We start from the raw sequence: 21,625 nt of genomic DNA, 5'->3' as shown, positions 1-21,625 counted from the left end.
TTCTTCTTCTTCTCTCTTCTTTTCTTCTTCTTCTCTCTTCTTCTTCTTTCTTCTTCTTCTTCTTCTCTCTCTCTTTCTCTCTTCTTCTTCTCTCTTCTTCTTCTCTCTTCTTCTTCTCTCTTCTTCTTCTCTCTTCTTCTTCTCTTCTTCTTCTTCTCTTCTTCTTCTCTCTTCTTCTTCTCTCTCTTCATTCTCTCTTCTTCTTCTCTCTTCTTCTTCTTCTCTCTCTTCTTCTTCTTCTTCTTCTTCTTCTTCTTCTTCTTCTCTCTCTTCTTCTTTCTTCTTCTCTTTCTTCTTCTTCTTCTTCTTCTCTCTTCTTCTTCTTCTTCTCTCTTCTTCTTCTTCTTCTCTTCTTCTTCTTCTTCTCTCTTCTTCTTCTTCTCTCTTCTTCTTCTTCTTCTCTCTTCTTCTTCTTCTTCTCTCTTCTTCTTCTTCTTCTCTCTTCTTCTTCTTCTCTCTCTTCTTCTTCTTCTTCTCTCTTCTTCTTCTTCTTCTCTCTTCTTCTTCTTCTTCTCTCTTCTTCTTCTTCTTCTCTTCTTCTTCTTCTTCTTCTTCTCTCTTCTTCTTCTTCTTTCTCTTCTTCTTCTTCTCTTTCTTTCTCTCTTTTCTCTAGAATAGGTGTAGAAACTCCTCCCTTGTCTCCGCCCCCTCCCCTCCACTGAGCTCCGTCTCTTGATTCCACCTCCCAGTACGGCCCCTTTTAGTGAATACAGAACCAATCATTTTGTGGTGCTATAATCTGTATAGAACTTGTTAACGATGACAAGAAAATTTGTAAAATAGGGACACAACGCAGCAGCAATGGACAACCCACAAAATACCTCCCCAGCAACAGTATACCCAACGCAGCAACAACCGATTTGCCCAACAGCCAGCATCCATAGACCTTCCAGCAGTCAGAACCAATAGTCATCTCTACCAACAATAGATCCCCCCCCCCCCCCCCAAACCAGCAACAACAGACCCTCACACAAAAACAAATCCCCGCCAGTGACAGATCGCTCAGCAGCCCGCATCAATAGACCGTCCAGCACACCCATTGCCATTACATTCATTCTGTGCGGTCCTCAGTCAGCAGAGCATGGGGACCTGGCAGAGGGGTCACTACATCCAAAGGTGCTGGGAGATGCAGGATGTGGACCTTCAGGAACACAGATTCTCTGGGGGAAACAATGTATCAACAAACACAAAGAAAGGGGCGCACCAGCCTAGCGCATTATCCTCAGCTGACTTTTTAATAATAGAAGTTAAAATCAACTACTCACAAACATGCGTAGTAAAACAGCATATCAATTCAGAAAACGGCATCAAATGGGAAAAGTCCAATGTCCCATGTAGACGGAGGGCTGACGCGTTTCGAGGCCTGAGGCTCTGAGGAAGAGGCTATAAAAAGCCCGCTGAGGATAATGCGCTAGGCTGGTGCGCCCTTTCTTTGTGTTTGTTTTTACAGTGTGTTCGACCACCCCGGTCGTAGAGGGCAGCAAGGCTTAGCCATTTGGGATGCCAAGTGGTGGGTTCCAAGATTGAAACAGCCTGAGGACCTGGTTCTGAGCGCAGGAGCAGGGTGCTCAGCTTCACTCTTTTTGTTTCTGGAAGCAATGTATCCCCTTGGTGACTCGTGGGATCAATACACCCCCCCTGATATATACACTTTTCCTGCTCTGAATCTTCCTCCTCTTCTTCTCAGGATTGGAATGGAGAGAATTCGGTGATCCTCATTGCTCCAGACTTCTAGCTCTTCATACTTTACTTTTTATTTCCAGGGATGGAGACAAAATGGCGCCTTCAGTTGAGAAGAAGATCGCAGAGCTAGAAATGGGACTTCTACACTTGCAGCAGAACATTGAGATCCCAGAAATCAGTCTTCTCATCCATCCCAACATTACCAATGTTGCCAAGCAGTGCTACGAGAGGGGAGAAAAACCCAAAGTTACAGATTTCGGAGACAAAGTAGAAGATCCGACTTTCCTCAACCAGCTGCAGTCTGGGGTCAACCGCTGGATCCGCGAGATTCAGAAGGTAAAATTCCAGCAAGTAATCCAAGGCAGAGATCCTCGTGTGCGGGGTCTGTGGGACCCTGGCTGTGTGGTGGGGGGGTCTGTGGGACCCTGGCTGTGTGTGGTGGGGGGGTCTGTGGGACCCTGGCTGTGTGTGGAGGGGGGGGGTCTGTGGGACCCTGGCTGTGTGTGGAGGGGGGGGTCTGTGGGACCCTGGCTGTGTGTGGAGGGGGGGGTCTGTGGGACCCTGGCTGTGTGTGGAGGGGGGGGTCTGTGGGACCCTGGCTGTGTGTGGAGGGGGGGGTCTGTGGGACCCTGGCTGTGTGTGGTGGGGGGGTCTGTGGGACCCTGGCTGTGTGTGGTGGGGGGGTCTGTGGGACCCTGGCTGTGTGTGGAGGGGGGGGGTCTGTGGGACCCTGGCTGTGTGTGGAGGGGGGGGGAGTCTGTGGGACCCTGGCTGTGTGTGGAGGGGGGGGTCTGTGGGACCCTGGCTGTGTGTGGAGGGGGGGGTCTGTGGGACCCTGGCTGTGTGTGTGTGGAGGGGGGGTCTGTGGGACCCTGGCTGTGTGTGGTGGGGGGGTCTGTGGGACCCTGGCTGTGTGTGGTGGGGGGGTCTGTGGGACCCTGGCTGTGTGTGGAGGGGGGGGGAGTCTGTGGGACCCTGGCTGTGTGTGGAGGGGGGGGGTCTGTGGGACCCTGACTGTGTGTGGAGGGGGGGGGGTCTGTGGGACCCTGACTGTGTGTGGAGGGGGGGGGGGGTCTGTGGGACCCTGACTGTGTGTGGAGGGGGGGGTCTGTGGGACCCTGGCTGTGTGTGGAGGGGGGGGTCTGTGGGACCCTGGCTGTGTGTGGAGGGGGGGTCTGTGGGACCCTGGCTGTGTGTGGAGGGGGGGTCTGTGGGACCCTGGCTGTGTGTGTGGAGGGGGGGTCTGTGGGACCCTGGCTGTGTGTGGGTGGGGGGGGGGGTCTGTGGGACCCTGGCTGTGTGTGGGGGGTCTGTAGGACTCGCTGCATTTCTTCAATGCAAATTGGCTTCTCCCATTAATCTTCCTTTTGTAAGTTTATAACATAGAAAGGGAGGGGAAGGGGCGGGCAGCGGCTTTGTCTGATTGGACACCATAGAGCAGTGGTTCGGCTCAGGTGTCCCCATCCCCTCAGGGGGCTGCTGAGAGCCTAAGCCGGCCTATCCGCCCCTCCACAGCCCAGGGGGCGGAGCACAGAGCGGTGACTGACAGTGAGCTGCTCTCTGCTCACGAAGCTGTGAGAACCGAGCGATCGGCGGTGTTCAATCAATCGGTTCTTAGTGTAGTGGTGCCAGGGGACCGATGCAGCATCCACCTAGATAAGTATAATACTGGAAGAAAATGTAATCCCTTATTTCTTCTTTAAGATCCTCACCTGAGGCATTTTTGTGAGGGCCCATTATTTGCTAGCTAATCGCCCACTTTCTACAGAAGCCTTGTGGGGGGGGGGGGGGGGGGCATTGAAGAGGAGTTCTCAGGTTGGTCTTCATTCCCCCGACAACTAGACTGTCTGTCATCAGTGTAACTTTTCTCATGTGTCCCCAAGTTTTGGATAATCCAGTGTTAGGAGTTGTGGGGTTACAGACCCAGGAAGTCAGGAAGATCATGTTTGCCCCCCCAAGGTTATGGAAGCCGTAGAGTGGCTCAGCCCCCTATTTGTGTTCTATATCTACTTATCAAGGTATTAGTAGAACACCAACAATTTACACAGCACTGTACATTTCCATCAGTCCCTGCTCCCTAGGAGCTTACACTCTAAGTTGTATTTAACCCATTAACCTCCCAGCATGTTTTGGTGGCGGTAACAGGAGTACCCGGAGGAAACACAAACAGGCGCGAGGAAGGACAGGCGCACGCCATGCAGTTGGGGTTCTGGTTGGGATTGAGGAACTCGGTGCTCCATGGCAGCAGTGCTGATCATTGAGCTGCTGATTATTTTGATTGGAGTAAAGTTTGTTTTCTTTCAGTAACTAAACCCAAACTTGTGTTTTTAGGTAACAAAATTAGACCGAGATCCAGCATCTGGCACAGCCCTGCAGGAGATCAGTTTCTGGCTAAACCTGGAGAGGGCGCTCTACCGCATCCAGGAAAAGCGCGAGAGCCCCGAGGTTCTTCTGACGTTGGACATCTTGAAGCACGGCAAGCGATTCCATGCCACAGTCAGCTTTGACACCGACACCGGTAAGCCAAAGAACCTGGAACTGCATGTTAGCATTGTGATAGGTTTGCCTTTAACCACTTGGGGACTGGGCCTATTTCTGACATTTGGTTTCTTACAAGTTAAATCTTTTTTTTTTTTGCGAGAAAATTACTTCGGAGATATATATCTCAACGATCTCCATTTTATTCTCTAGTGCTAAAAAAAAGTGTGTGTGCGTGTATATGTATGTTAATTATGTATGTGTATATATGTGTGTGTGTGTGTATGTATATATATATAAAATATGATAGTAATTTTATTATTTTTTTTGGAGATCGTTGCAATATTTTTTTATTACTCTGTATTTGCGCAGCAGTCTTACAAACATATATTTTTTTTGGAAAAAAAATACACTTTTTTTTTTTTTTTTTTAATTAAATAAAACCGTAAAGTTAGCACAATTATTTTTAATGTGAAAGATGTTACATTGCTTAAATAATACCCAGCATGTCATGCTTCAGAATGGCAACACATTGGTACTTAAAAATCTCCAAAGGCGCACTTTTAAAAATTTCTACAGGTTACCAGTTTAGAGTTAGGAGGTCTAGTGCTAGACTTATTATTCTCGATCTAACGATCCCAGCGATACCTCACATGTGTGGTTTGAACACTGTTTACATATGTGGGTGTGGCTTTTTTTTTTTCTTATTATAAGGAATGTAAACATCCCTTGTAATAGAAATAAGCAGGACAGGTCCTCTTTATTGTGAGATCTGAGGTCAAAAAGACCTCACACCTCACATCTACACTAAAGCCCAGAAAAAAAAAAAAAATGGGACTGTTGCTAGGAAGCGACGCATGATGTTGCTTTGGTCCTCCAAGGCCATTGAGTGGAGTCAGGGCCAGCTTGCTCTCACTCGACTCCCTACCTAAGAGGAGAGAGGACCGGATTGTTTTCCCTGCTACCGATGGCTCCGGGGGGGGGGGAGACACACACCTCTCCCGCTGCCCATGAAGGTGATCCCTCAGCAAATAGTTACATAGTAGGTGAGGTTGAATGAAGACAATAGTCCATCCAGTTCCCCCTGTGTAGGTGTGTGTGGCTGTAATCATCTCTCATACCCCTGAATGTTCTGATCCTTGAGATGCAAGTCTAAGAGTCTTTTGAAAGCCACCATACTTCCCGCAGAAACCACCTCTTGTGGTAGAGAATTCCACAATCTTAGCCCTAACAGTAAAGAACCCCCTGCGTTGCCTGAGGTTAAAACTTTCTCCTCTAATCGCATTGTATGCCCTCGAGTCCTCATGCAATCCCTTCGACTGAACAGCTTTTTTTCTAATCTTAGACCCCCATTGAGATATTTATAAATTGCGATCATGTCCCCCCTCAGGCGTCTGCTGCTGGGACCACCTTTATGTTAAAGCCGACCGCCCGCCATTTAAAAAAAAAAAAATGGGGTTATGGCAGCTATCTGCTGGCATAACCCCGGTATTTAACGTCAAAGTACCGATGTAAATAGACGGTGGGCGGTCCGGAAACTGTTTAATAATGGATTCCTTCGTCTTGTTGAACAGGTCTCAAGCAAGCCTTGGAGACGGTGAATGACTACAACCCTCTGATGAAGGACTTCCCATTGAATGACCTGTTGTCAGCCACCGAACTGGACAAAATCAGACAGGCTTTGGTCGCCATCTTTACCCACCTCCGAAAAATCCGGAACACAAAGTATCCCATTCAGAGGGCCCTGCGGCTGGTGGAAGCCATCTCCCGAGACCTCAGCTCTCAGCTGCTGAAGGTTCTGGGTACCCGCAAACTTATGCACGTGGCTTATGAGGAGTTTGAGAAGGTATGATTTGGCGCAAAGTGTATCGGTCATTACCTACTGGCTGCATTGTAACACAGCAGCTGGCGTGCGTTGCAGTGAGGCGGGGCTTAATATGCCAATCCCGGCGCTCTGCACTGTTCCTATGGTTACATGTCTGTCCTGACGTTTTTTAGGTCATGGTTGCCTGCTTTGAGGTTTTCCAAACCTGGGACGATGAGTATGAGAAGCTTCAAGTTCTACTGAGAGATATCGTTAAAAGGAAACGGGAGGAGAATTTGAAGATGGTTTGGAGAATTAACCCCGCCCACAGGAAGCTTCAGGCCCGTCTGGACCAAATGAGGAAGTTTCGGCGTCAGCATGAACAGCTGAGAGCCGTCATTGTGCGAGTCCTCCGACCACAGGTGAGGCCAATTATTACCGGATTAAAGATCGAATGCAGACTACAAATTGTTTGAGCTTTCACTGCAAACTGGTAAAAGGCTTTCCACATTTTTTTGAGTTGTAAATTAAACTCCTTGAGGCTTTTTATTATTTTTATTATTATAACCTAAATGCATTTATTAACCAGTTCCTGCCTGGCCTATAGCAGATTGATGACCGGACGGTGGCTTTTACCGTTCTGCACATCATATACCCTCCTTCAGAACCGGCCACTCAGTGGTGCTGTGTTCCTTGGAAACGCTGCTTCACCAATCGTGATTAGCTGTGTCCAATCACTGCTGATCCCAGTGTAAATCGGAAATGCTGGTATCGGCATTCCTCGCCTTACGCTGACCAGCAGGAGAAGCTATGGGGATGCAGGGATCTGTCAGGTTTGTGGGGGGATGGGAATTGGGTTTACACCCAGCTCTAGTCTGTCCCAGGCTAAGAGTGTTTTCACATTTTCCACTTGCAGCCAGCAGGTGCTGAGCGAGCCAAGAGAGCCTCCCAATCACTGGCTGACATATTGGAACAGGATATTTTGAGAAGATCTGAATTACTGGATATTGGGGCACACAGCCACATGAGCAGGCACAACCCAGCCCCCCCCCCCCTCCACTTTTCCAATCAGACCCCCAACCTGGCCAGACTTTGTGGTCAACAAGTGCAGAAGTAGTGCTGGATTGTATTAGAAAGTCCAGAATGCTTTGCAGGGTGTCAGAGGTATCCTGTGTGTAAGTGATCAACTGGCACCCCGACTGGGTACCTCAGTTGACGGATGCTCCAATCACTCCACTAGACACCATAACCACCACAGACCCCACAAACCGCTGCAGCTTGGTTGGGGTCTCCTACCCACCCTGGACCTACAACATGGTTCCAGTGGGTGAACCTCTTTCCCCAGAAAGTGAAGCAGGCACATGAAAAAGCTCTTCCAAGAGCTTGTTGTTGTTCAAGAGAGTATGAAGAGCATAGCAATCCCTTGTAGCAGCTTCCCCCAATAGGAGACAGGACTCTAGATCGAGGGTGAAGTAGAACTCGAGGTTTAATAGTACAGCTGCTCTTTCATACAGTTTTCCCCCATAGGGTTACCGCCCAGGTGGACCTTGTGGGGAACAGGCCATGAAATTCACAATCCAATAAAAACAGAGTTTTACACTCAGTCACTCCTATACAGTGTACACAATCCCTCCCCTCTGCCTGATTACATTATCATATGTAGATGAGTGTATACAGGAACAGAATTAACCTGAGCTAATTATCTAGCCATCTGGACAGAACAATGTGAGGTCATTAACATTTAACAATGTGACGGGCAGACTTGACACAATCTACATTCCACCTCAAAACAGACAATAGGACAAGACTGCCAATGACAGTCTGAACGCCCCCCACATTGAAGTACGTGGAATACACATTATCTCAATACACAAACAATAGGGAGAGCCTGTCTCTGACATTGAAGGACATGGAACAGAAGCCAATGTGATTAGCTCTTTCAATGAACATGTTCAGAATCAAACGGCTGACAAACCTTCCTGTCCCAACCATTAAGTGTCTGTCTTTCACTCCCAGTGACGGCGAGTCACACTGTGTTTGTCTATTTACACCAACATTGCACTGTTCACTTTACAGCCCAGGTAGGAGACGGGCATTTTCTTGTGTTGGGGACTGCGCTGGAATAGCCGCCCAATGCAGTTCTACTGCACCTGGTGTGATGTCCCTTTTAAGGTTTTATTAAAATAAAGTCGAGTTGTATACATTTATAAAATAAAGTAAATAAAATTGCACAAATTATAGTCCCCTTTTTTTATTTATACAGGTTACAGCAGTGGCTCAGCAGAACCAGGGGGACGTACCTGAACCCCAGGACATGAAGGTGGCAGAAGTCTTATTTGATGCCGCAGATGCCAACGCCATTGAGGAGGTGAACCTGGCCTACGAGAACGTAAAGGAAGTTGATGGATTGGATGTCTCAAAGGAAGGTACAGAGGCGTGGGAAGCGGCACTGAAAAGATACGATGAAAGGATAGACCGAGTGGAGACCAGAATCACAGCTCGTCTCCGAGATCAACTCGGCACAGCTAAAAACGCCAACGAGATGTTCAGGATCTTCTCCCGTTTCAACGCTCTCTTTGTTAGACCTCACATTAGGGGAGCTATCCGCGAGTACCAAACGCAGCTCATCCAGCGGGTGAAGGATGACATTGAATCCCTTCATGACAAGTTCAAAGTACAATATCCGCAAAGCCAGGCGTGCAAGATGAGCCACGTACGAGACCTCCCACCGGTTTCAGGCTCCATCATCTGGGCCAAGCAGATTGACCGACAGCTGACCGCCTACATGAAGCGAGTGGAAGACGTTCTCGGTAAAGGCTGGGAAAATCATGTGGAAGGGCAGAAACTGAAACAAGATGGAGACAGCTTCCGCATGAAACTCAACACCCAGGAAATTTTTGATGACTGGGCCAGGAAAGTTCAGCAGCGTAATCTTGGCGTGTCCGGGCGTATCTTCACCATTGAAAGTACACGCGCCAGAGGGAGGACCGGGAATGTGCTCAAGCTAAAGGTCAACTTCCTGCCTGAGATCATAACGCTCTCCAAAGAGGTCCGGAACCTCAAATGGCTCGGGTTCCGTGTCCCATTGGCCATTGTCAACAAAGCCCACCAGGCCAATCAGCTGTACCCTTTTGCTATTTCCCTTATTGAAAGCGTCCGTACCTATGAGCGCACCTGTGAGAAAGTGGAGGAGCGCAATACCATTAGCTTGCTGGTTGCCGGTTTAAAGAAGGAGGTCCAAGCTCTGATAGCTGAAGGAATCGCTCTGGTCTGGGAGTCGTACAAACTGGATCCTTATGTCCAACGTTTGGCTGAAACCGTCTTCAACTTCCAAGAAAAGGTATTTTATTTTTCATATATCTTTCTGTGGATGTTGATTGGGGCACAGAAGCAATGGTGTGACACCAATGAGCTATTGAAGGAAAAAAATTCCTAATTTTCACTGTTGTAATCTAGAATTGGTGTTTTGTGTTTCCCAGGTGGATGATCTACTCATCATCGAAGAGAAAATCGACTTGGAAGTTCGTTCTCTGGAGACTTGTATGTATGACAACAAAACGTTCTCCGAGATCCTGAACAGAGTCCAGAAAGCTGTGGATGATTTGAACCTTCACTCTTATTCCAACCTTTCCATCTGGGTCAACAAACTTGATATGGAGGTGAGAGGCTGCAGCTTAGTATGGGGACTTGGTTTGATTTATCTCCCCCCCAATGCTGGATAGAATATGGGATAAGCTCTATTTGTCAGCCTTGAAGTTAGCACATTAAGACTAGGAACGACTGATTATTGGCACCAACGATATATCGAGGGCCAATCTGCACTTTCCCTGATATATCGGAATCGGCCCCTGAGGTTACTGATATAGCTGATATTTCGGAAAGTGCTTGTAACGGAGCTCCAATACCCAGCCTAGGTATTTCCGCTGTATAATCCTTGAAGCTGAGGAAGTACTAAAATATCCAAGGCAAAATCCCTCCCCAGTAACTGGACGACACACAGTTCTGGGAGTCAACTAGAATGAATCAGTTTATTGAAAACACAAGAGATCTACACTCTGGGAAAACCCCTCTCTCTTCGAGCCATCCCCCAGACATACACATCCCATAATAATGTTACTCAAGGCAGACAGGAACAATAGGACAATGGTAATGCAGTTATTCAGCAATAACAAACCCCACCCCACTGGCATGGGTCTATGAAACACTTCTGCCATATTCTCGCGATCTGCAATACATCCCCACACATCTCCTGAGGGACACTGCTCAGAAATATGATGGTCCCAAGTGAAAGAGTCCCTCACTCTTTCAACACAAACCACTCTCTGTGTCCATTCCGCTACAGTGCTGTACCGGAGTGATGAGACCTCAGTCTTGTAATGACTCAGAAGCCGCTCGGCTGTCATTACAAGGAGCGGGAGGGGACGTGTGTCCTTTCACCCACCCCACCTTCCGTGGCTCGCCCAGGTCTCCCGTGCATCCTCCCTGCACGGCCGCCGAAAAGAAGACCTGATCAAGCCGCATTCGGCTCTGATCGGGTCTCCATGTAAACAACCTGGAAGTGATGTCATGACCTCACTTCCGGGTACTGGGTGTAACTTTTAGTTTATCATGGGTCTACATTGGGAAAAGTCTTAATCCAGAGAAATTGGATAGGAAACATTGGCTTACTATTATAGTATGAGTTAAAATGGGTTGTTTGATGCCGAATTTATTTCGGGTGTGAGCTGGCAATAGATGAGCTGTCCCTCATATTGGGAGTTGAAGACCGAGGTTTGGGGGGGTTCAAGAGATTAAAATGTAGTATAGTGCCTATAGGTCGGTCCCTGGCTTTCTCAGCCCCTAAGGGGAACCAGTCAAGCTGTTTTCTCATAACATGACACCGGTGTGTGGAGAGTGAAAAGGGACTCGCACAACTTAAGGAGTCTTGGTATGAAGTACAATGTGTTTCGGGGTATTTGAGGCTTCTCCCTCCTCAGGGCTGTAGAACTGGAAGTACATGGCTACATTTACAAAAATGTTTGCGCTTTCTGTTGCGTAGCGTCAATTTCCCGGAAACGTGTGGAATGTGTTGTGTTTTTTTGTTTTTTTTTTTATTTATTTTTATTACGCCACTACTAATTAAATCAGAATCGTATACCACCCAATCTTTGTCATATGGCGCGCCTCTCCTAATATGCACTAAGGTCCTATTTTATGACAGATTTGGACTGATATCCATGGTTGATGGGTTGTTGATCGTTTTTTTTTTTTTTTTTTTTGCTTTCTAGACAGGTTTGTCAGCTGCTGATTGGTACATAATTTGCATTTCTTGTGCCATAGATTGAAAGAATCCTGGGAGTGCGTCTTCAGGCCGGTTTGAAAACTTGGACACAAGTTCTGCTGGGTCAGTTTGACGATAAAGCCGATGTTGATATGGACACGGACGCTCCTCAGGCCAGCCACAAACCAGGCGGAGAGCCCAAAATCAAGGTACGTGATTGAACCTAATAGACCTTTCACCGCTCCTATCCTACAACCATCGTCTAAATGTTTCTCTCTTCCTTGCAGAATATTGTCCATGAACTCCGCATCACCAATCAGGTCATCTATCTTAATCCACCAATTGAAGATTGCAGATATAAACTGTATCAGGAATTGTTCAACTGGGAAACCATCATTCTGGCCCTGCCCAGAATCCAGAGCCAGAGATATCAGGTAATGTGGGTTTTGGCAGATTTTCCCTGACTCTCCTCTGCCGTTCTCTCCAGTACGGGTGAGTTAATGGTGCCGCTCTCTCCAGTACGGGTGAGTTAATGGTGCCGTTTTTTTTACAGGTGGGCGTCCATTATGAGCTGTCAGAAGAAGAAAAGTACTACAGGAATGCCCTGACTCGTATGCCGGATGGTCAGGTTGGAATGGATGAAGCCTACAGCGCTATTTTGGGTATTGTGACAGAAGTGGAGCAGTATGTCAAGGTAAGACCACCCAGATTTTTGATGGGTTTATTGCAGTGGGGGGGGGGGGGGGGGGGGGGGAGACACATGAGAGTATTAAAACACACGCTGCATTGTCTTCCTGCATAAGTTCTTTAAGAGCAATCGGCTTGTGAATTCTTATTCACATCAATCCTATTCATTAATCTTATTCACATCAATCTTATTCAATCCTTTTTAACCCCCCCCTCCCTTCCCTGGGCGCTCAGGACTCTTTAACCACTTATGGACCTCCCCTACGCAGATATACTGCGGCAGGGCAGCCCTCCTGCGTGAAATTGCGTACCTGTACATGATTTCGTGGACCGGGTCTGAGGCGCATGTGCCGCCAGCAACTCGCCCCCGCTACGATCGGACACAGCGGGAGTCAATTGGCAGGACCTTCCGATTGTTCAAAGGCAGAATGGCGGTCTGCTTATGTAAACAAGGCAGACCGCCTTTCTGTCAGAGGAAGTGGATGGATATCTTGTGTGTCTGCTAAGCAGGAACACGGATCTCTGTCGTCTCCAGTTAAGCCACCTCCCCCACACAGCACTCCCTAGAAGCACACTTAACCCTTTAATTGCCCCAATGTTAACCCCTTCCCTGTCAGTACAGTGACAGTGCATTTTTCTCTTTCGTTCATTGACGGACACAACTCTTTATCATCTTAACCATTGGGTTATACTGCCCCCTAGATAATAGTAATATAACTAAATATAAATATTTATACATAATCTAGATCCAGAGGGTCCCCCCAGTCTAACCAGTGAGCACGTGCAGACCTCTGCTCCGTGCTAGGCTGGCCGTGACATAACCTCACTGGACAGGGCTGGTCTGAGAGTTTTTTAATGTCTCAAAAGGGCGCATACAACCTGGCTTGCTTCTCCTGGCCGACAGCCCCCCATTCCGATGGAGCAGTGGCCTATCAGGAGTGGTGCCCACTTTTTTCCTGGTATGGTAAGTAGCTGCCCCCCCCCTCAATGGTTTTGGGTTGGACGTGGGCCTCTCCCCGGGACGGTGGGACCCCTGCCCCCCCCCCCCTCTTCCCTCCCTGGGGAGGTTATGAGCTGGCTTTTGTCACATGCTCTTCAGGTCGGGGCTTCCTGGGGTTGCTGCTGGCCAGGTTTTTCCAGGTGTGCAAGGGGGGGGTTGAGCAGGGTTTCCTTCCACCCTGGGGTGTTGGTGACTAATGCAGGGATGTCCTCTGGGCTCCCCGCTGCTGTTGTTGGGCTGGGGAAGCAGATAGTTTATTATCCGCAGGTCCGCGCCTCACGCGACCGGATTCGGCCAAAAATTTAGGCCGCACTTTTGCGGCCCACTGGTCGTGAGCTACGTGGGGAGGCACCAGTGCGGGTGGCTGAAGCCAATACCCTCCATTTGGGCATTCACCCTCCCCTCCGCTGCCCCTGGGTGGTTGACTCCGCCGGGGCTCACGCTGGGCATCCTCAAAAATTTAGGCCGTTGTGCTTAGAATGCCAATCTCTGCAAAGAATAAATGTAGAAATGCTAATGGCAAGCTCGAACGAGTAGGGCCCTCTGATTCCTTTTGTTCCAAATTGTAGTGTAACTGTAATGTCTGCCCTCATTTTGTTAAGCGCTGCGCAAACTGTTAGCGCTATATAAATCCCGTATAATAATAATAATGGCGGTGTAATGTGGTGAGGATTCAGAATTGCTTTTTGTTTCTGGAGTTATTTATTGTGATTTTGATATTTTGAGTCTTATTTCTACATTGTGAATAATTGAGATTTGTATGTTTATAGGTGTGGCTGCAGTACCAGTGCTTGTGGGACATGCAGGCTGAAAACATTTACAACCGTCTGGAAGAAGATCTGAATAAGTGGCAGGCGCTGCTTGTGCAGATCCGGAAGGCCCGAGGGACGTTTGACAATGCCGAGACCAGGAAAGAGTTCGGACCCGTCATCATTGACTATGGAAAGGTGGGTTCCAGGGGCCCGTCAGACATCAGCCATGGGAGGGAGTCCAAATATCTTTCTACCCTTTCACCAACAAATATCTTCCCATGAGATTTGAATTTCACTCTCTGGATGGTGTTTGGAGCCTTGCAAAAAATGACATCCAATGCTAATGGCAAATCGTGCATCCAGAGCTGAGGGCTCCCCACAAAGTAATGTTTCAGGCTGGGTTCACACTAGATGCAGGGCAGAGTTGCTGCAGGTTCGGCAACGCATCGAACTCTCATCCCGTCTATGTGAAATGATTGAGTGTATGTTAACCACACCCCACAATCAGTTTGCAAAACACGGCGTGATTTGCAGAATCGGATCGCTCCGGGGGGGGGGAGGCTCCGGCACCTTTTTTGGTGCGGATACGTAGCTGACTATACAATGTGTAGCTGAAATCGCACCAACATCGCATGTGATGCGCATAGGAATGCAATGCTATTCACATGCAATGCTATCTGCATCACGCCAGTGTGAACCTAGCCTCAAAAGCTAACAAAGTCAAAAAGGAGTATAAAGTTTGTCTACATAAAATTTTGTGCACTATTGCTTCTATGGGATCAATAACCTGACAGCCTTTGAATAGTCAAACCTCAAATTAGCAACAAATAAAATGGCCCCTGCCCCTACCTATAACTGGCCTTCATAGCAAAGAGCACATGGAAGGGCAATGCATGTGAGGCAAAAACAGAAAAAATTCCCGGCTTCTCCAACTAGTTTGATGACCAACTGAATTAACCTGTCTAACAGCATGCATTAAAAACTGGGGTTTAGTTAGCACACCTTTACAAACGCATGCATGAGCTGCAGTGCCCCTTCACGGCACCCTGTATTACCTGCAGTCCTAACTCCTGTAAATTTAATGATTGGGAGGCAGCTGAGCCTGGAGGGAGCCCAAACCTCCTTAAAGGCACAATGGCAGCAAAGGCATCCAGTGTGTCCACTCACCAAACCTCAGATTAACCCTTCCATGATCCACTGGCTGTTTCAGGGGCGGTCACCACCCTATGGATGCTGCAAATTGTCACACCTGCTCTGCAGATTTTATGATCTTTAAGCTTAAGGCCCCTTTCACACAGGGGAGTCAGTCGGCAGACTCCATTTTTTTCTCAGCGGGGATCGATCCGCCGATCAGGCAGATGGCAGCTCTGTCTCTGCGCTGTGTGCGGAGACACAGCTGTCAGGTCCCCGCTGTCCTCTATGGGGAAATCGGATGATAACAGACTGCCTGTCGGATTCAACCCCATCCGCTGGACGGATGGAAAATAGGGCGGTCCGCCTGTGTGAAAGGGGCGAATACTGAGGTATCCTTCCTCCTCTGTTTAAAGGGGTTGTAAAGTCAGAAGGGGTTTTTTTTTTTTTTTTTTTCTATCTTAATGCATTCTATGTATTAAGATGAAAGGCCTTCTGTGTGCAGCAGCCCCCCCCCCCCCCAATGCTTACCTGAGCCCCCGTTCTATCCAGCGATGTCCACGACGGTCTCATTCACCCAGGACTCCCCTCCTCATTGGTTAAGACACAGCAGCGACACCATTGGCTCCTGTTGCAGTCAATCAAAGTCAGTTAGCCAATGAGGAGAGGGGGTGGGGCTGAACCGCAGTTCGGTGTCTGAATGGATACATGGAGCTGTGACTCTGCTTGGGTGCCCCCATAGCAATCTGCTTACTGCGGGGGCACTCAAAGGGAGGGAGGGGCCAGGAGAGCAGAAGAGGGATCTGAGAAGAGGAGGATCCGGGCTGCTCTGTGCAAATACAACTACACAGAGGAGGGACGTGTGACATGTTCATTTTTATAAAAACAAAACAAGACTTTACAATTCCTTTAATCTGTATTTTTCTTGTATTTGTAAAACCGTTTACATTTTAATAAACATAGAAGTGGAATGATTGTCAGGCTGTTGTCTCATTATAATTTATTGTGTGGTGACAGGTTCAATCTAAAGTCAACCTAAAATATGATTCTTGGCACAAAGAGGTCCTCAGCAAGTTCGGTCAGATGCTTGGGCAGAACATGACAGAATTTCATTCTCAGATTTCCAAGGTATGGATCCATTCATAGAAAAACATTGCTTATACGTTCTACATGGTTTCTGTTTTTTCTTAATTCCCTAAAATTATTTATTTATTTTTTTTATTTTTTTTTTTTTTAATTGTAGTCCCGTCAAGAGCTGGAGCAACATTCAGTGGATACCGCCAGCACCTCGGACGCGGTGACCTTCATCACATATGTACAGTCTCTGAAACGCAAAATCAAGCAGTTTGAAAAACAAGTTGATGTAAGTATACTGCGAGGTGATTGGAGGAAAAGTGGAACTGTTCATCTTTTCTTCCTTGAAACACGGGAATTAGACGTTAGTACAACTAAAGTCAGTCCTGTATGAGCGCCTAAGCAGTACTGAATCCACTTACTGTGCTGCAATAAGCCTGATCAGTAAAATGTCCTCTTCCTTCCTGCTCTGAATTGGGGAGCAATGCAACATTGGAAGCTACATTAGGGGGTCTTTACTGGAAGGGTCACCAGGTGTTTGTGGGACTTTTCATCACTAGGAGGAAACTTCATTTGCGCTCAGCTTTTATGGGAGGCCATAGTTCTATTTTATTTCAGTTTGTTATATTTAAATCTTCAAAGATCCGCTTCTATCCTTGCTTCCATTTGTCTTATCCGCTTGTCTTTCTCTTGTCCTATATAATCTGTTTCTTGCTACTTTGTTCCCCTGACTACATTGTTACCGCTTGTCCTTTATCCTACAGCTGTACAGGAATGGACAGCGTTTGCTGGAGAAACAGCGCTTCCAGTTCCCTTCATCCTGGCTTTACATAGACAACATTGAGGGTGAATGGGGTGCATTCAATGACATCATGCGAAGAAAGGATTCCGCCATCCAGCAGCAAGTGGCCAATCTGCAGATGAAGATTGTTCAAGAGGACCGCGCAGTGGAGAGTCGTACCATCGACCTGCTGACCGACTGGGAGAAGACCAAGCCTGTTGCTGTAAGGGATATGTGTGTCTATGTATATATGTGTATATGTGTGTGTATATGTATATGTATGTATGTATGTATGTATATATATATATATATATATATATATACAGTGTGTGTATGTATATGTATATATATATATATAATGTGTATGTTAGGATATTTTTAGCAATTAAAGGTGAATGGTTCTTAAAGCCTAAGGCTGGCCATACACTATACAATTTTCTTATTCAATTTCCTTTTAGATTTACCTTAAACTATGTAGTGCAAGGGCCTGCCTGACTGCATACAAATTGAAAGTGTTTAGGTTTGACCCTATATTACATGGTTTTGGTAAATCTAAAGGAAAGTTGAACAAGAACATTGTATAGTGTATGGCCAGCCTTAGGGTTTTCCATCTTCATGCATTAGGGCCGAAAAACTTTCCTTTTTCTTGCCTGATCCGATCCAGCGATGTGCTCGAGAGCAGTGGCTCTTGCTACGGTCTTCCTCGTCCCTGAGCAGATTGATAGCCTTGGGAGCCATCAGCTCCCGCTTCTGTTTAGTCAAATGCTGTATGGGGGGGGGGGGCACTGGTAGCCCCATGGAAAGGCACTTGCCAAAGAGGAGCCTGGAGCTCCAGAGGGGGACCCCAGAAGATGATTGGGGCTGCTCTATGCAAAATCATTACACTTCTCTGGTAAGTATGACATAAAGTAAGCTTTCAACGAGGTACATAACACCTTGTGGACTTCTCAGTTTTTCTCTAATCTTCCAGCGCAGCACCTGAAACAGGAAACGCAATTCTAAAAAGACAGTCGTACCTTCAGCCTCAGTTTGTTTCCTCCGGACCCACACATTATTTTATTCAGTCTCTGTGCTATTTGCAGGAGACTCCCTGACCAGCCTCCCATCCAGCTCAGCGAGCCGCGGGCAGTGCAGGGTAAGGGGCAGCACACTGGGGCAAGCAGAGGTTTCATCCTACTGAGAGGTATGCAACCATCCCACCCGCTGTCAGGATGCCGGCGGTATCCTTGGACCGCCCCAAGCCCCCCATCACCCCCCCCCCCCCCCCCAGAGACCGTACCTGGTTATGACCCTGATCTTCCAGGCTGATCCCGGCCAGCCTCAGCTATCTCTGGCAGACACCATGTAGGGGGGGTGTTGCGCGGTAGTTTCCCTATTGCTTGAGGTTGATGTCATGACCTCGCCACCCTGCTTCTCCACCATGTCCAATCAGTGAAAGCTTTGTGTTCATTGGAAAATAAAATATAGCAGGTGAACCGTGCCCACCCCAAATATGTGCTTGCTATGCAGAATGGCAGCCACTCGCCGCTGGTCTCTGAAGACTGCCGCTATCCCTATAGTAGTGGTGACTACCAAAACACCCTGCAGCTTAAATGGGGGAGAAGACCGGTATGAAATATTTGAATTGGTGCACAATGGACCAATGTAAGAGTGCAATAAAATTTCTCCCCAATATCCGCTTTAACAAGGAAAACTCCATGTGTCTTGGTGCATCTCCTGTCCATAATAAGTGAACCTGATCTACTTTATTGTATATTAATGTTTCAGGGTAATCTGCGTCCGGAGGATGCCCTCCAGGCTCTCATGATTTATGAAGGAAAGTTTGGCAGGCTGAAAGACGACCGCGAGAAATGCGCCAAAGCCAAGGAAGCCTTGGAGCTGACCGATACCGGACTTCTCAGTGGCAGTGAAGAACGCGTTCAGGTAGGTCTTGGTGATCACTCACTCCCATTATTTACAGTGAGCGATTCATAGCGCAGATGAGAACTGATTCCCATGTGTCCTGGTCTTGCTCACAGGTGGCATTGGAAGAATTGCAGGACCTGAAGGGTGTTTGGTCTGAGCTGTCCAAAGTGTGGGAGCAGATTGACCAGATGAAGGAGCAGCCGTGGGTGTCTGTCCAACCACGCAAGGTACCAAACCTTCTTAATCTGGTTCTACATAACAGTGGCTTCTATTCATCAATGTACTGACAATATTTTAATCATTTGCAGCTTCGTCAAAGCCTGGATGGGCTGCTGAACCAGTTGAAGAACTTCCCTGCCCGCCTGAGACAGTATGCATCCTACGAATACGTCCAGAGACTGCTGAAGGGTTACATGAAGGTAAAAGTGATGTTATGGTAGATTGGGTTTCCTTGTATTTAGAAGTAAGGGGTTCTACTGACCGTTGTTTGCTGTTAGGTGAACATGTTGGTGATCGAGCTGAAATCTGAAGCCTTGAAGGACCGACATTGGAAACAGCTGATGAAGAGACTGCATGTGAATTGGGTGGTGTCTGAACTCACTCTGGGTCAGATCTGGGATGTCGATTTACAAAGGAACGAGGCCATTGTCAAAGATGTCTTGTTGGTCGCCCAAGGAGAAATGGCTTTGGAGGAATTCTTGAAACAGGTACTTTACGTAAAAAAAAAAAAAAACAAAGTAAAATTTATGCTGCTTTACAGTAATGCAGGCATGTCCAACCTGGAGCCCGGGGCCGCACGCGGCCCGGAACCGCAGGCAATGCGGCCCACTGCCCCTGACAATTTTTTTTTTTTTCTGCGGGGGAGGAAGGAAGGCGGGTCGGGGGCAAGGCCACAGCGGCTTCTAACTAACTAGGCAGAGGCTGCCTCGGAAGGGATCATCCTCTAGTTGTGTTAAATAAGTGCTGGGGGGGGGCGCGGCGGCATTTTATTACTTGTATACCTTAACTATAGTATATATTTTATATGCAGCCCGAGAAAATTTCACTACACTCAATGTGGCCCAGAGAAGCCAAAAGGTGTGACACCCATGCAGTAATGGATCATTCACTTTAAAATGTGTTCAAATGCAGTTGGTATAAAGATCTGGGTTTGACCTTATTTTTGCTCCCTGTACAGTAAGTAGTGTTTAGATAAGAAGCTGGGCAGCACTAAGCCAATGGGTTGTGCTACGGGAGCATTTGCAGTCATGAAAAATAGGAATGAGAAGGAAGCCGAGGGATGAGTAGTCTGTATGCTGCTGCTCCAGTCTTTTCAGTAGTCTGTATGCTGCTGCTCCAGTCTTTTCAGTAGTCTGTATGCTGCTGCTCCAGTCTTTTCAGTAATGCTGCTCCAGTCTTTTCAGTAGTCTGTATGCTGCTGCTCCAGTCTTTTCAGTAATGCCGCTCCAGTCTTTTCAGTAGTCTGTATGCTGCTGCTCCAGTCTTTTCAGTAGTCTGTATGCTGCTGCCCCAGTCTTTTCCCAGGCAGGAGATGGGCGATAAAGCGATATTGCTTAACCTCCCTGGCGGTCTGATTATGTCAGCATTTTTATTACAAACTTCTATTGAAAAAATAATTTGCATTGCAAAGATCGTGTTATATGACAAGATTGACGCAACTTTTTAATCATGTACTACAAGGAAATCATTTTCCAGAAGAAATGCTATTGGCAAACCTCTCTAATTCCCAAACCAAATAAAGACCTCGCACATCCACAAAACTTTACACCAATTTCGGTCATAAATAATAATCTGAAAATTTTCAGCAAGATTCTTTCAAATAGACTTTCCAATATCATCCAAAGCTTAATATCCCCCAATCAATCTGGCTTCATCCCCAACCGACAAATTACTGACAATATTTTTTTTTTTTTTTTTGGAAATTTCTGTTAAATATTTTCAAGGATATACAACATACAAACCTAACACAGTGCCACACAGGGCCACACATAAAAGAAAACAAGTGACAACAGGTCACCCAGACCCCCCCACCCTCCCTTAACTGACAATATTAGACTGGCAACTAACATCATCCAAGATGCAGAAAAATTTAACCAGAAGGTGTTACTCCTGGGCTTAGACCTCCATAAAACCTTTGCTAGAGTTTCATGTCAGCATTTTTGTGCTACAAGCGGTACATTGTTTTGCATGGAAATCTGTTTTATATTTTAGGCCTGCAATTCTTAGGAATAACTCACTTAAATCTGTCCAAACAAAGAGTCTAGTAGACATCCCGGGTATGATTAAAGTTTGAAACACAAAATTATAATAGAATAAATTTTCATAGTTTTCAAAGTGGAGATATTTCATTATGAGGGAGAATCTGCACTCTGACATGACCGTGCCTGAGAATGGAGTGCCAAGTAATGTATTGGTTGTCCAATAGCACGTCTGCAGGGGTTTCCCCACCACTCCAAGAATTATTAGGCCCAGAAATTTCCAGATCTCCTCTTTGGTCACCGGTTCCCACTTTCTGCATCTTGCAAACTTCCGATGTGTAGCCAATTGTTGCCCTTTGTAGCGGTTTGTCTGGGTAACTAACCTCATTGGTCAGAAATCAGTGGAATGGGATGATACAAAGTTGTAATCCTAACAGATTACACTGTATCACTTTATTTGTTTTTTAATTTTTTAATCTCCCACTGGCTCCACCCCCAACCCCCCCCCCCCCCCGGTGCTCGCAGGGAAGGGAACCGGATGACCGTTGATGGCATCGGCCGAGCACACAGCGGGAGGATGGCTGGAGGACAGCGGGGGATCGCAGTGGAAGGTGTTGATTGTGGGGTAATCCCGAGTGTAGTTTGGGGTTACCGCTTTTGGCACTGTATATTAACCCCGAGCCACACTTGGTAATACCGCTAGGGAGGTTAAAGGTGTTTTTTTTTTTTTTTATCCTACTTGGATGCTGCGTCTGCCCCCCACCGGCTCTAAGCCTAGGAACCCCACAATCAAACCGCTGATTGCTTCGTGAGCTGGTGACTGTCATTCCCTTCTTTACTGGAGGGGGAGGCGGGAACAGCAGGTTCAGGCG

General features: G+C 47.2%; 1 protein-coding gene across 3 annotated transcripts in view; it reads left to right on the top strand.

Moving 5' to 3' along the window:
* DYNC1H1 (dynein cytoplasmic 1 heavy chain 1) overlaps positions 1–21,625 on the top strand; it is a gene marked incomplete at its 5' end in the record, with an annotated part of 112,337 nt that overhangs the window by 8,595 nt on the left and 82,117 nt on the right. For all 3 annotated transcript variants that reach the window (XR_014226067.1, XM_082275242.1, XM_082275241.1), the window contains 17 exons: positions 1,764–2,019; positions 4,015–4,201; positions 5,736–6,007; positions 6,160–6,387; positions 8,229–9,305; positions 9,445–9,624; positions 11,285–11,434; positions 11,513–11,659; positions 11,779–11,919; positions 13,683–13,859; positions 15,813–15,923; positions 16,039–16,158; positions 16,634–16,873; positions 18,418–18,573; positions 18,669–18,782; positions 18,864–18,974; positions 19,053–19,262. Coding sequence is in view for 2 of the 3 variants with exons in the window: in XM_082275242.1 (XP_082131368.1) it covers positions 1,764–2,019; positions 4,015–4,201; positions 5,736–6,007; positions 6,160–6,387; positions 8,229–9,305; positions 9,445–9,624; positions 11,285–11,434; positions 11,513–11,659; positions 11,779–11,919; positions 13,683–13,859; positions 15,813–15,923; positions 16,039–16,158; positions 16,634–16,873; positions 18,418–18,573; positions 18,669–18,782; positions 18,864–18,974; positions 19,053–19,262 (3,877 nt within the window). The remainder of the gene's footprint in view (positions 1–1,763; positions 2,020–4,014; positions 4,202–5,735; positions 6,008–6,159; positions 6,388–8,228; positions 9,306–9,444; positions 9,625–11,284; positions 11,435–11,512; positions 11,660–11,778; positions 11,920–13,682; positions 13,860–15,812; positions 15,924–16,038; positions 16,159–16,633; positions 16,874–18,417; positions 18,574–18,668; positions 18,783–18,863; positions 18,975–19,052; positions 19,263–21,625) is intronic.

Source organism: Pelophylax lessonae, assembly GCF_965119305.1.
Source record: "Pelophylax lessonae genome assembly, chromosome: 13".
In the NCBI taxonomy this organism is placed as follows: Eukaryota; Metazoa; Chordata; class Amphibia; order Anura; family Ranidae; genus Pelophylax; species Pelophylax lessonae.
This window is presented reverse-complemented; position numbering and strand designations above follow the sequence as displayed.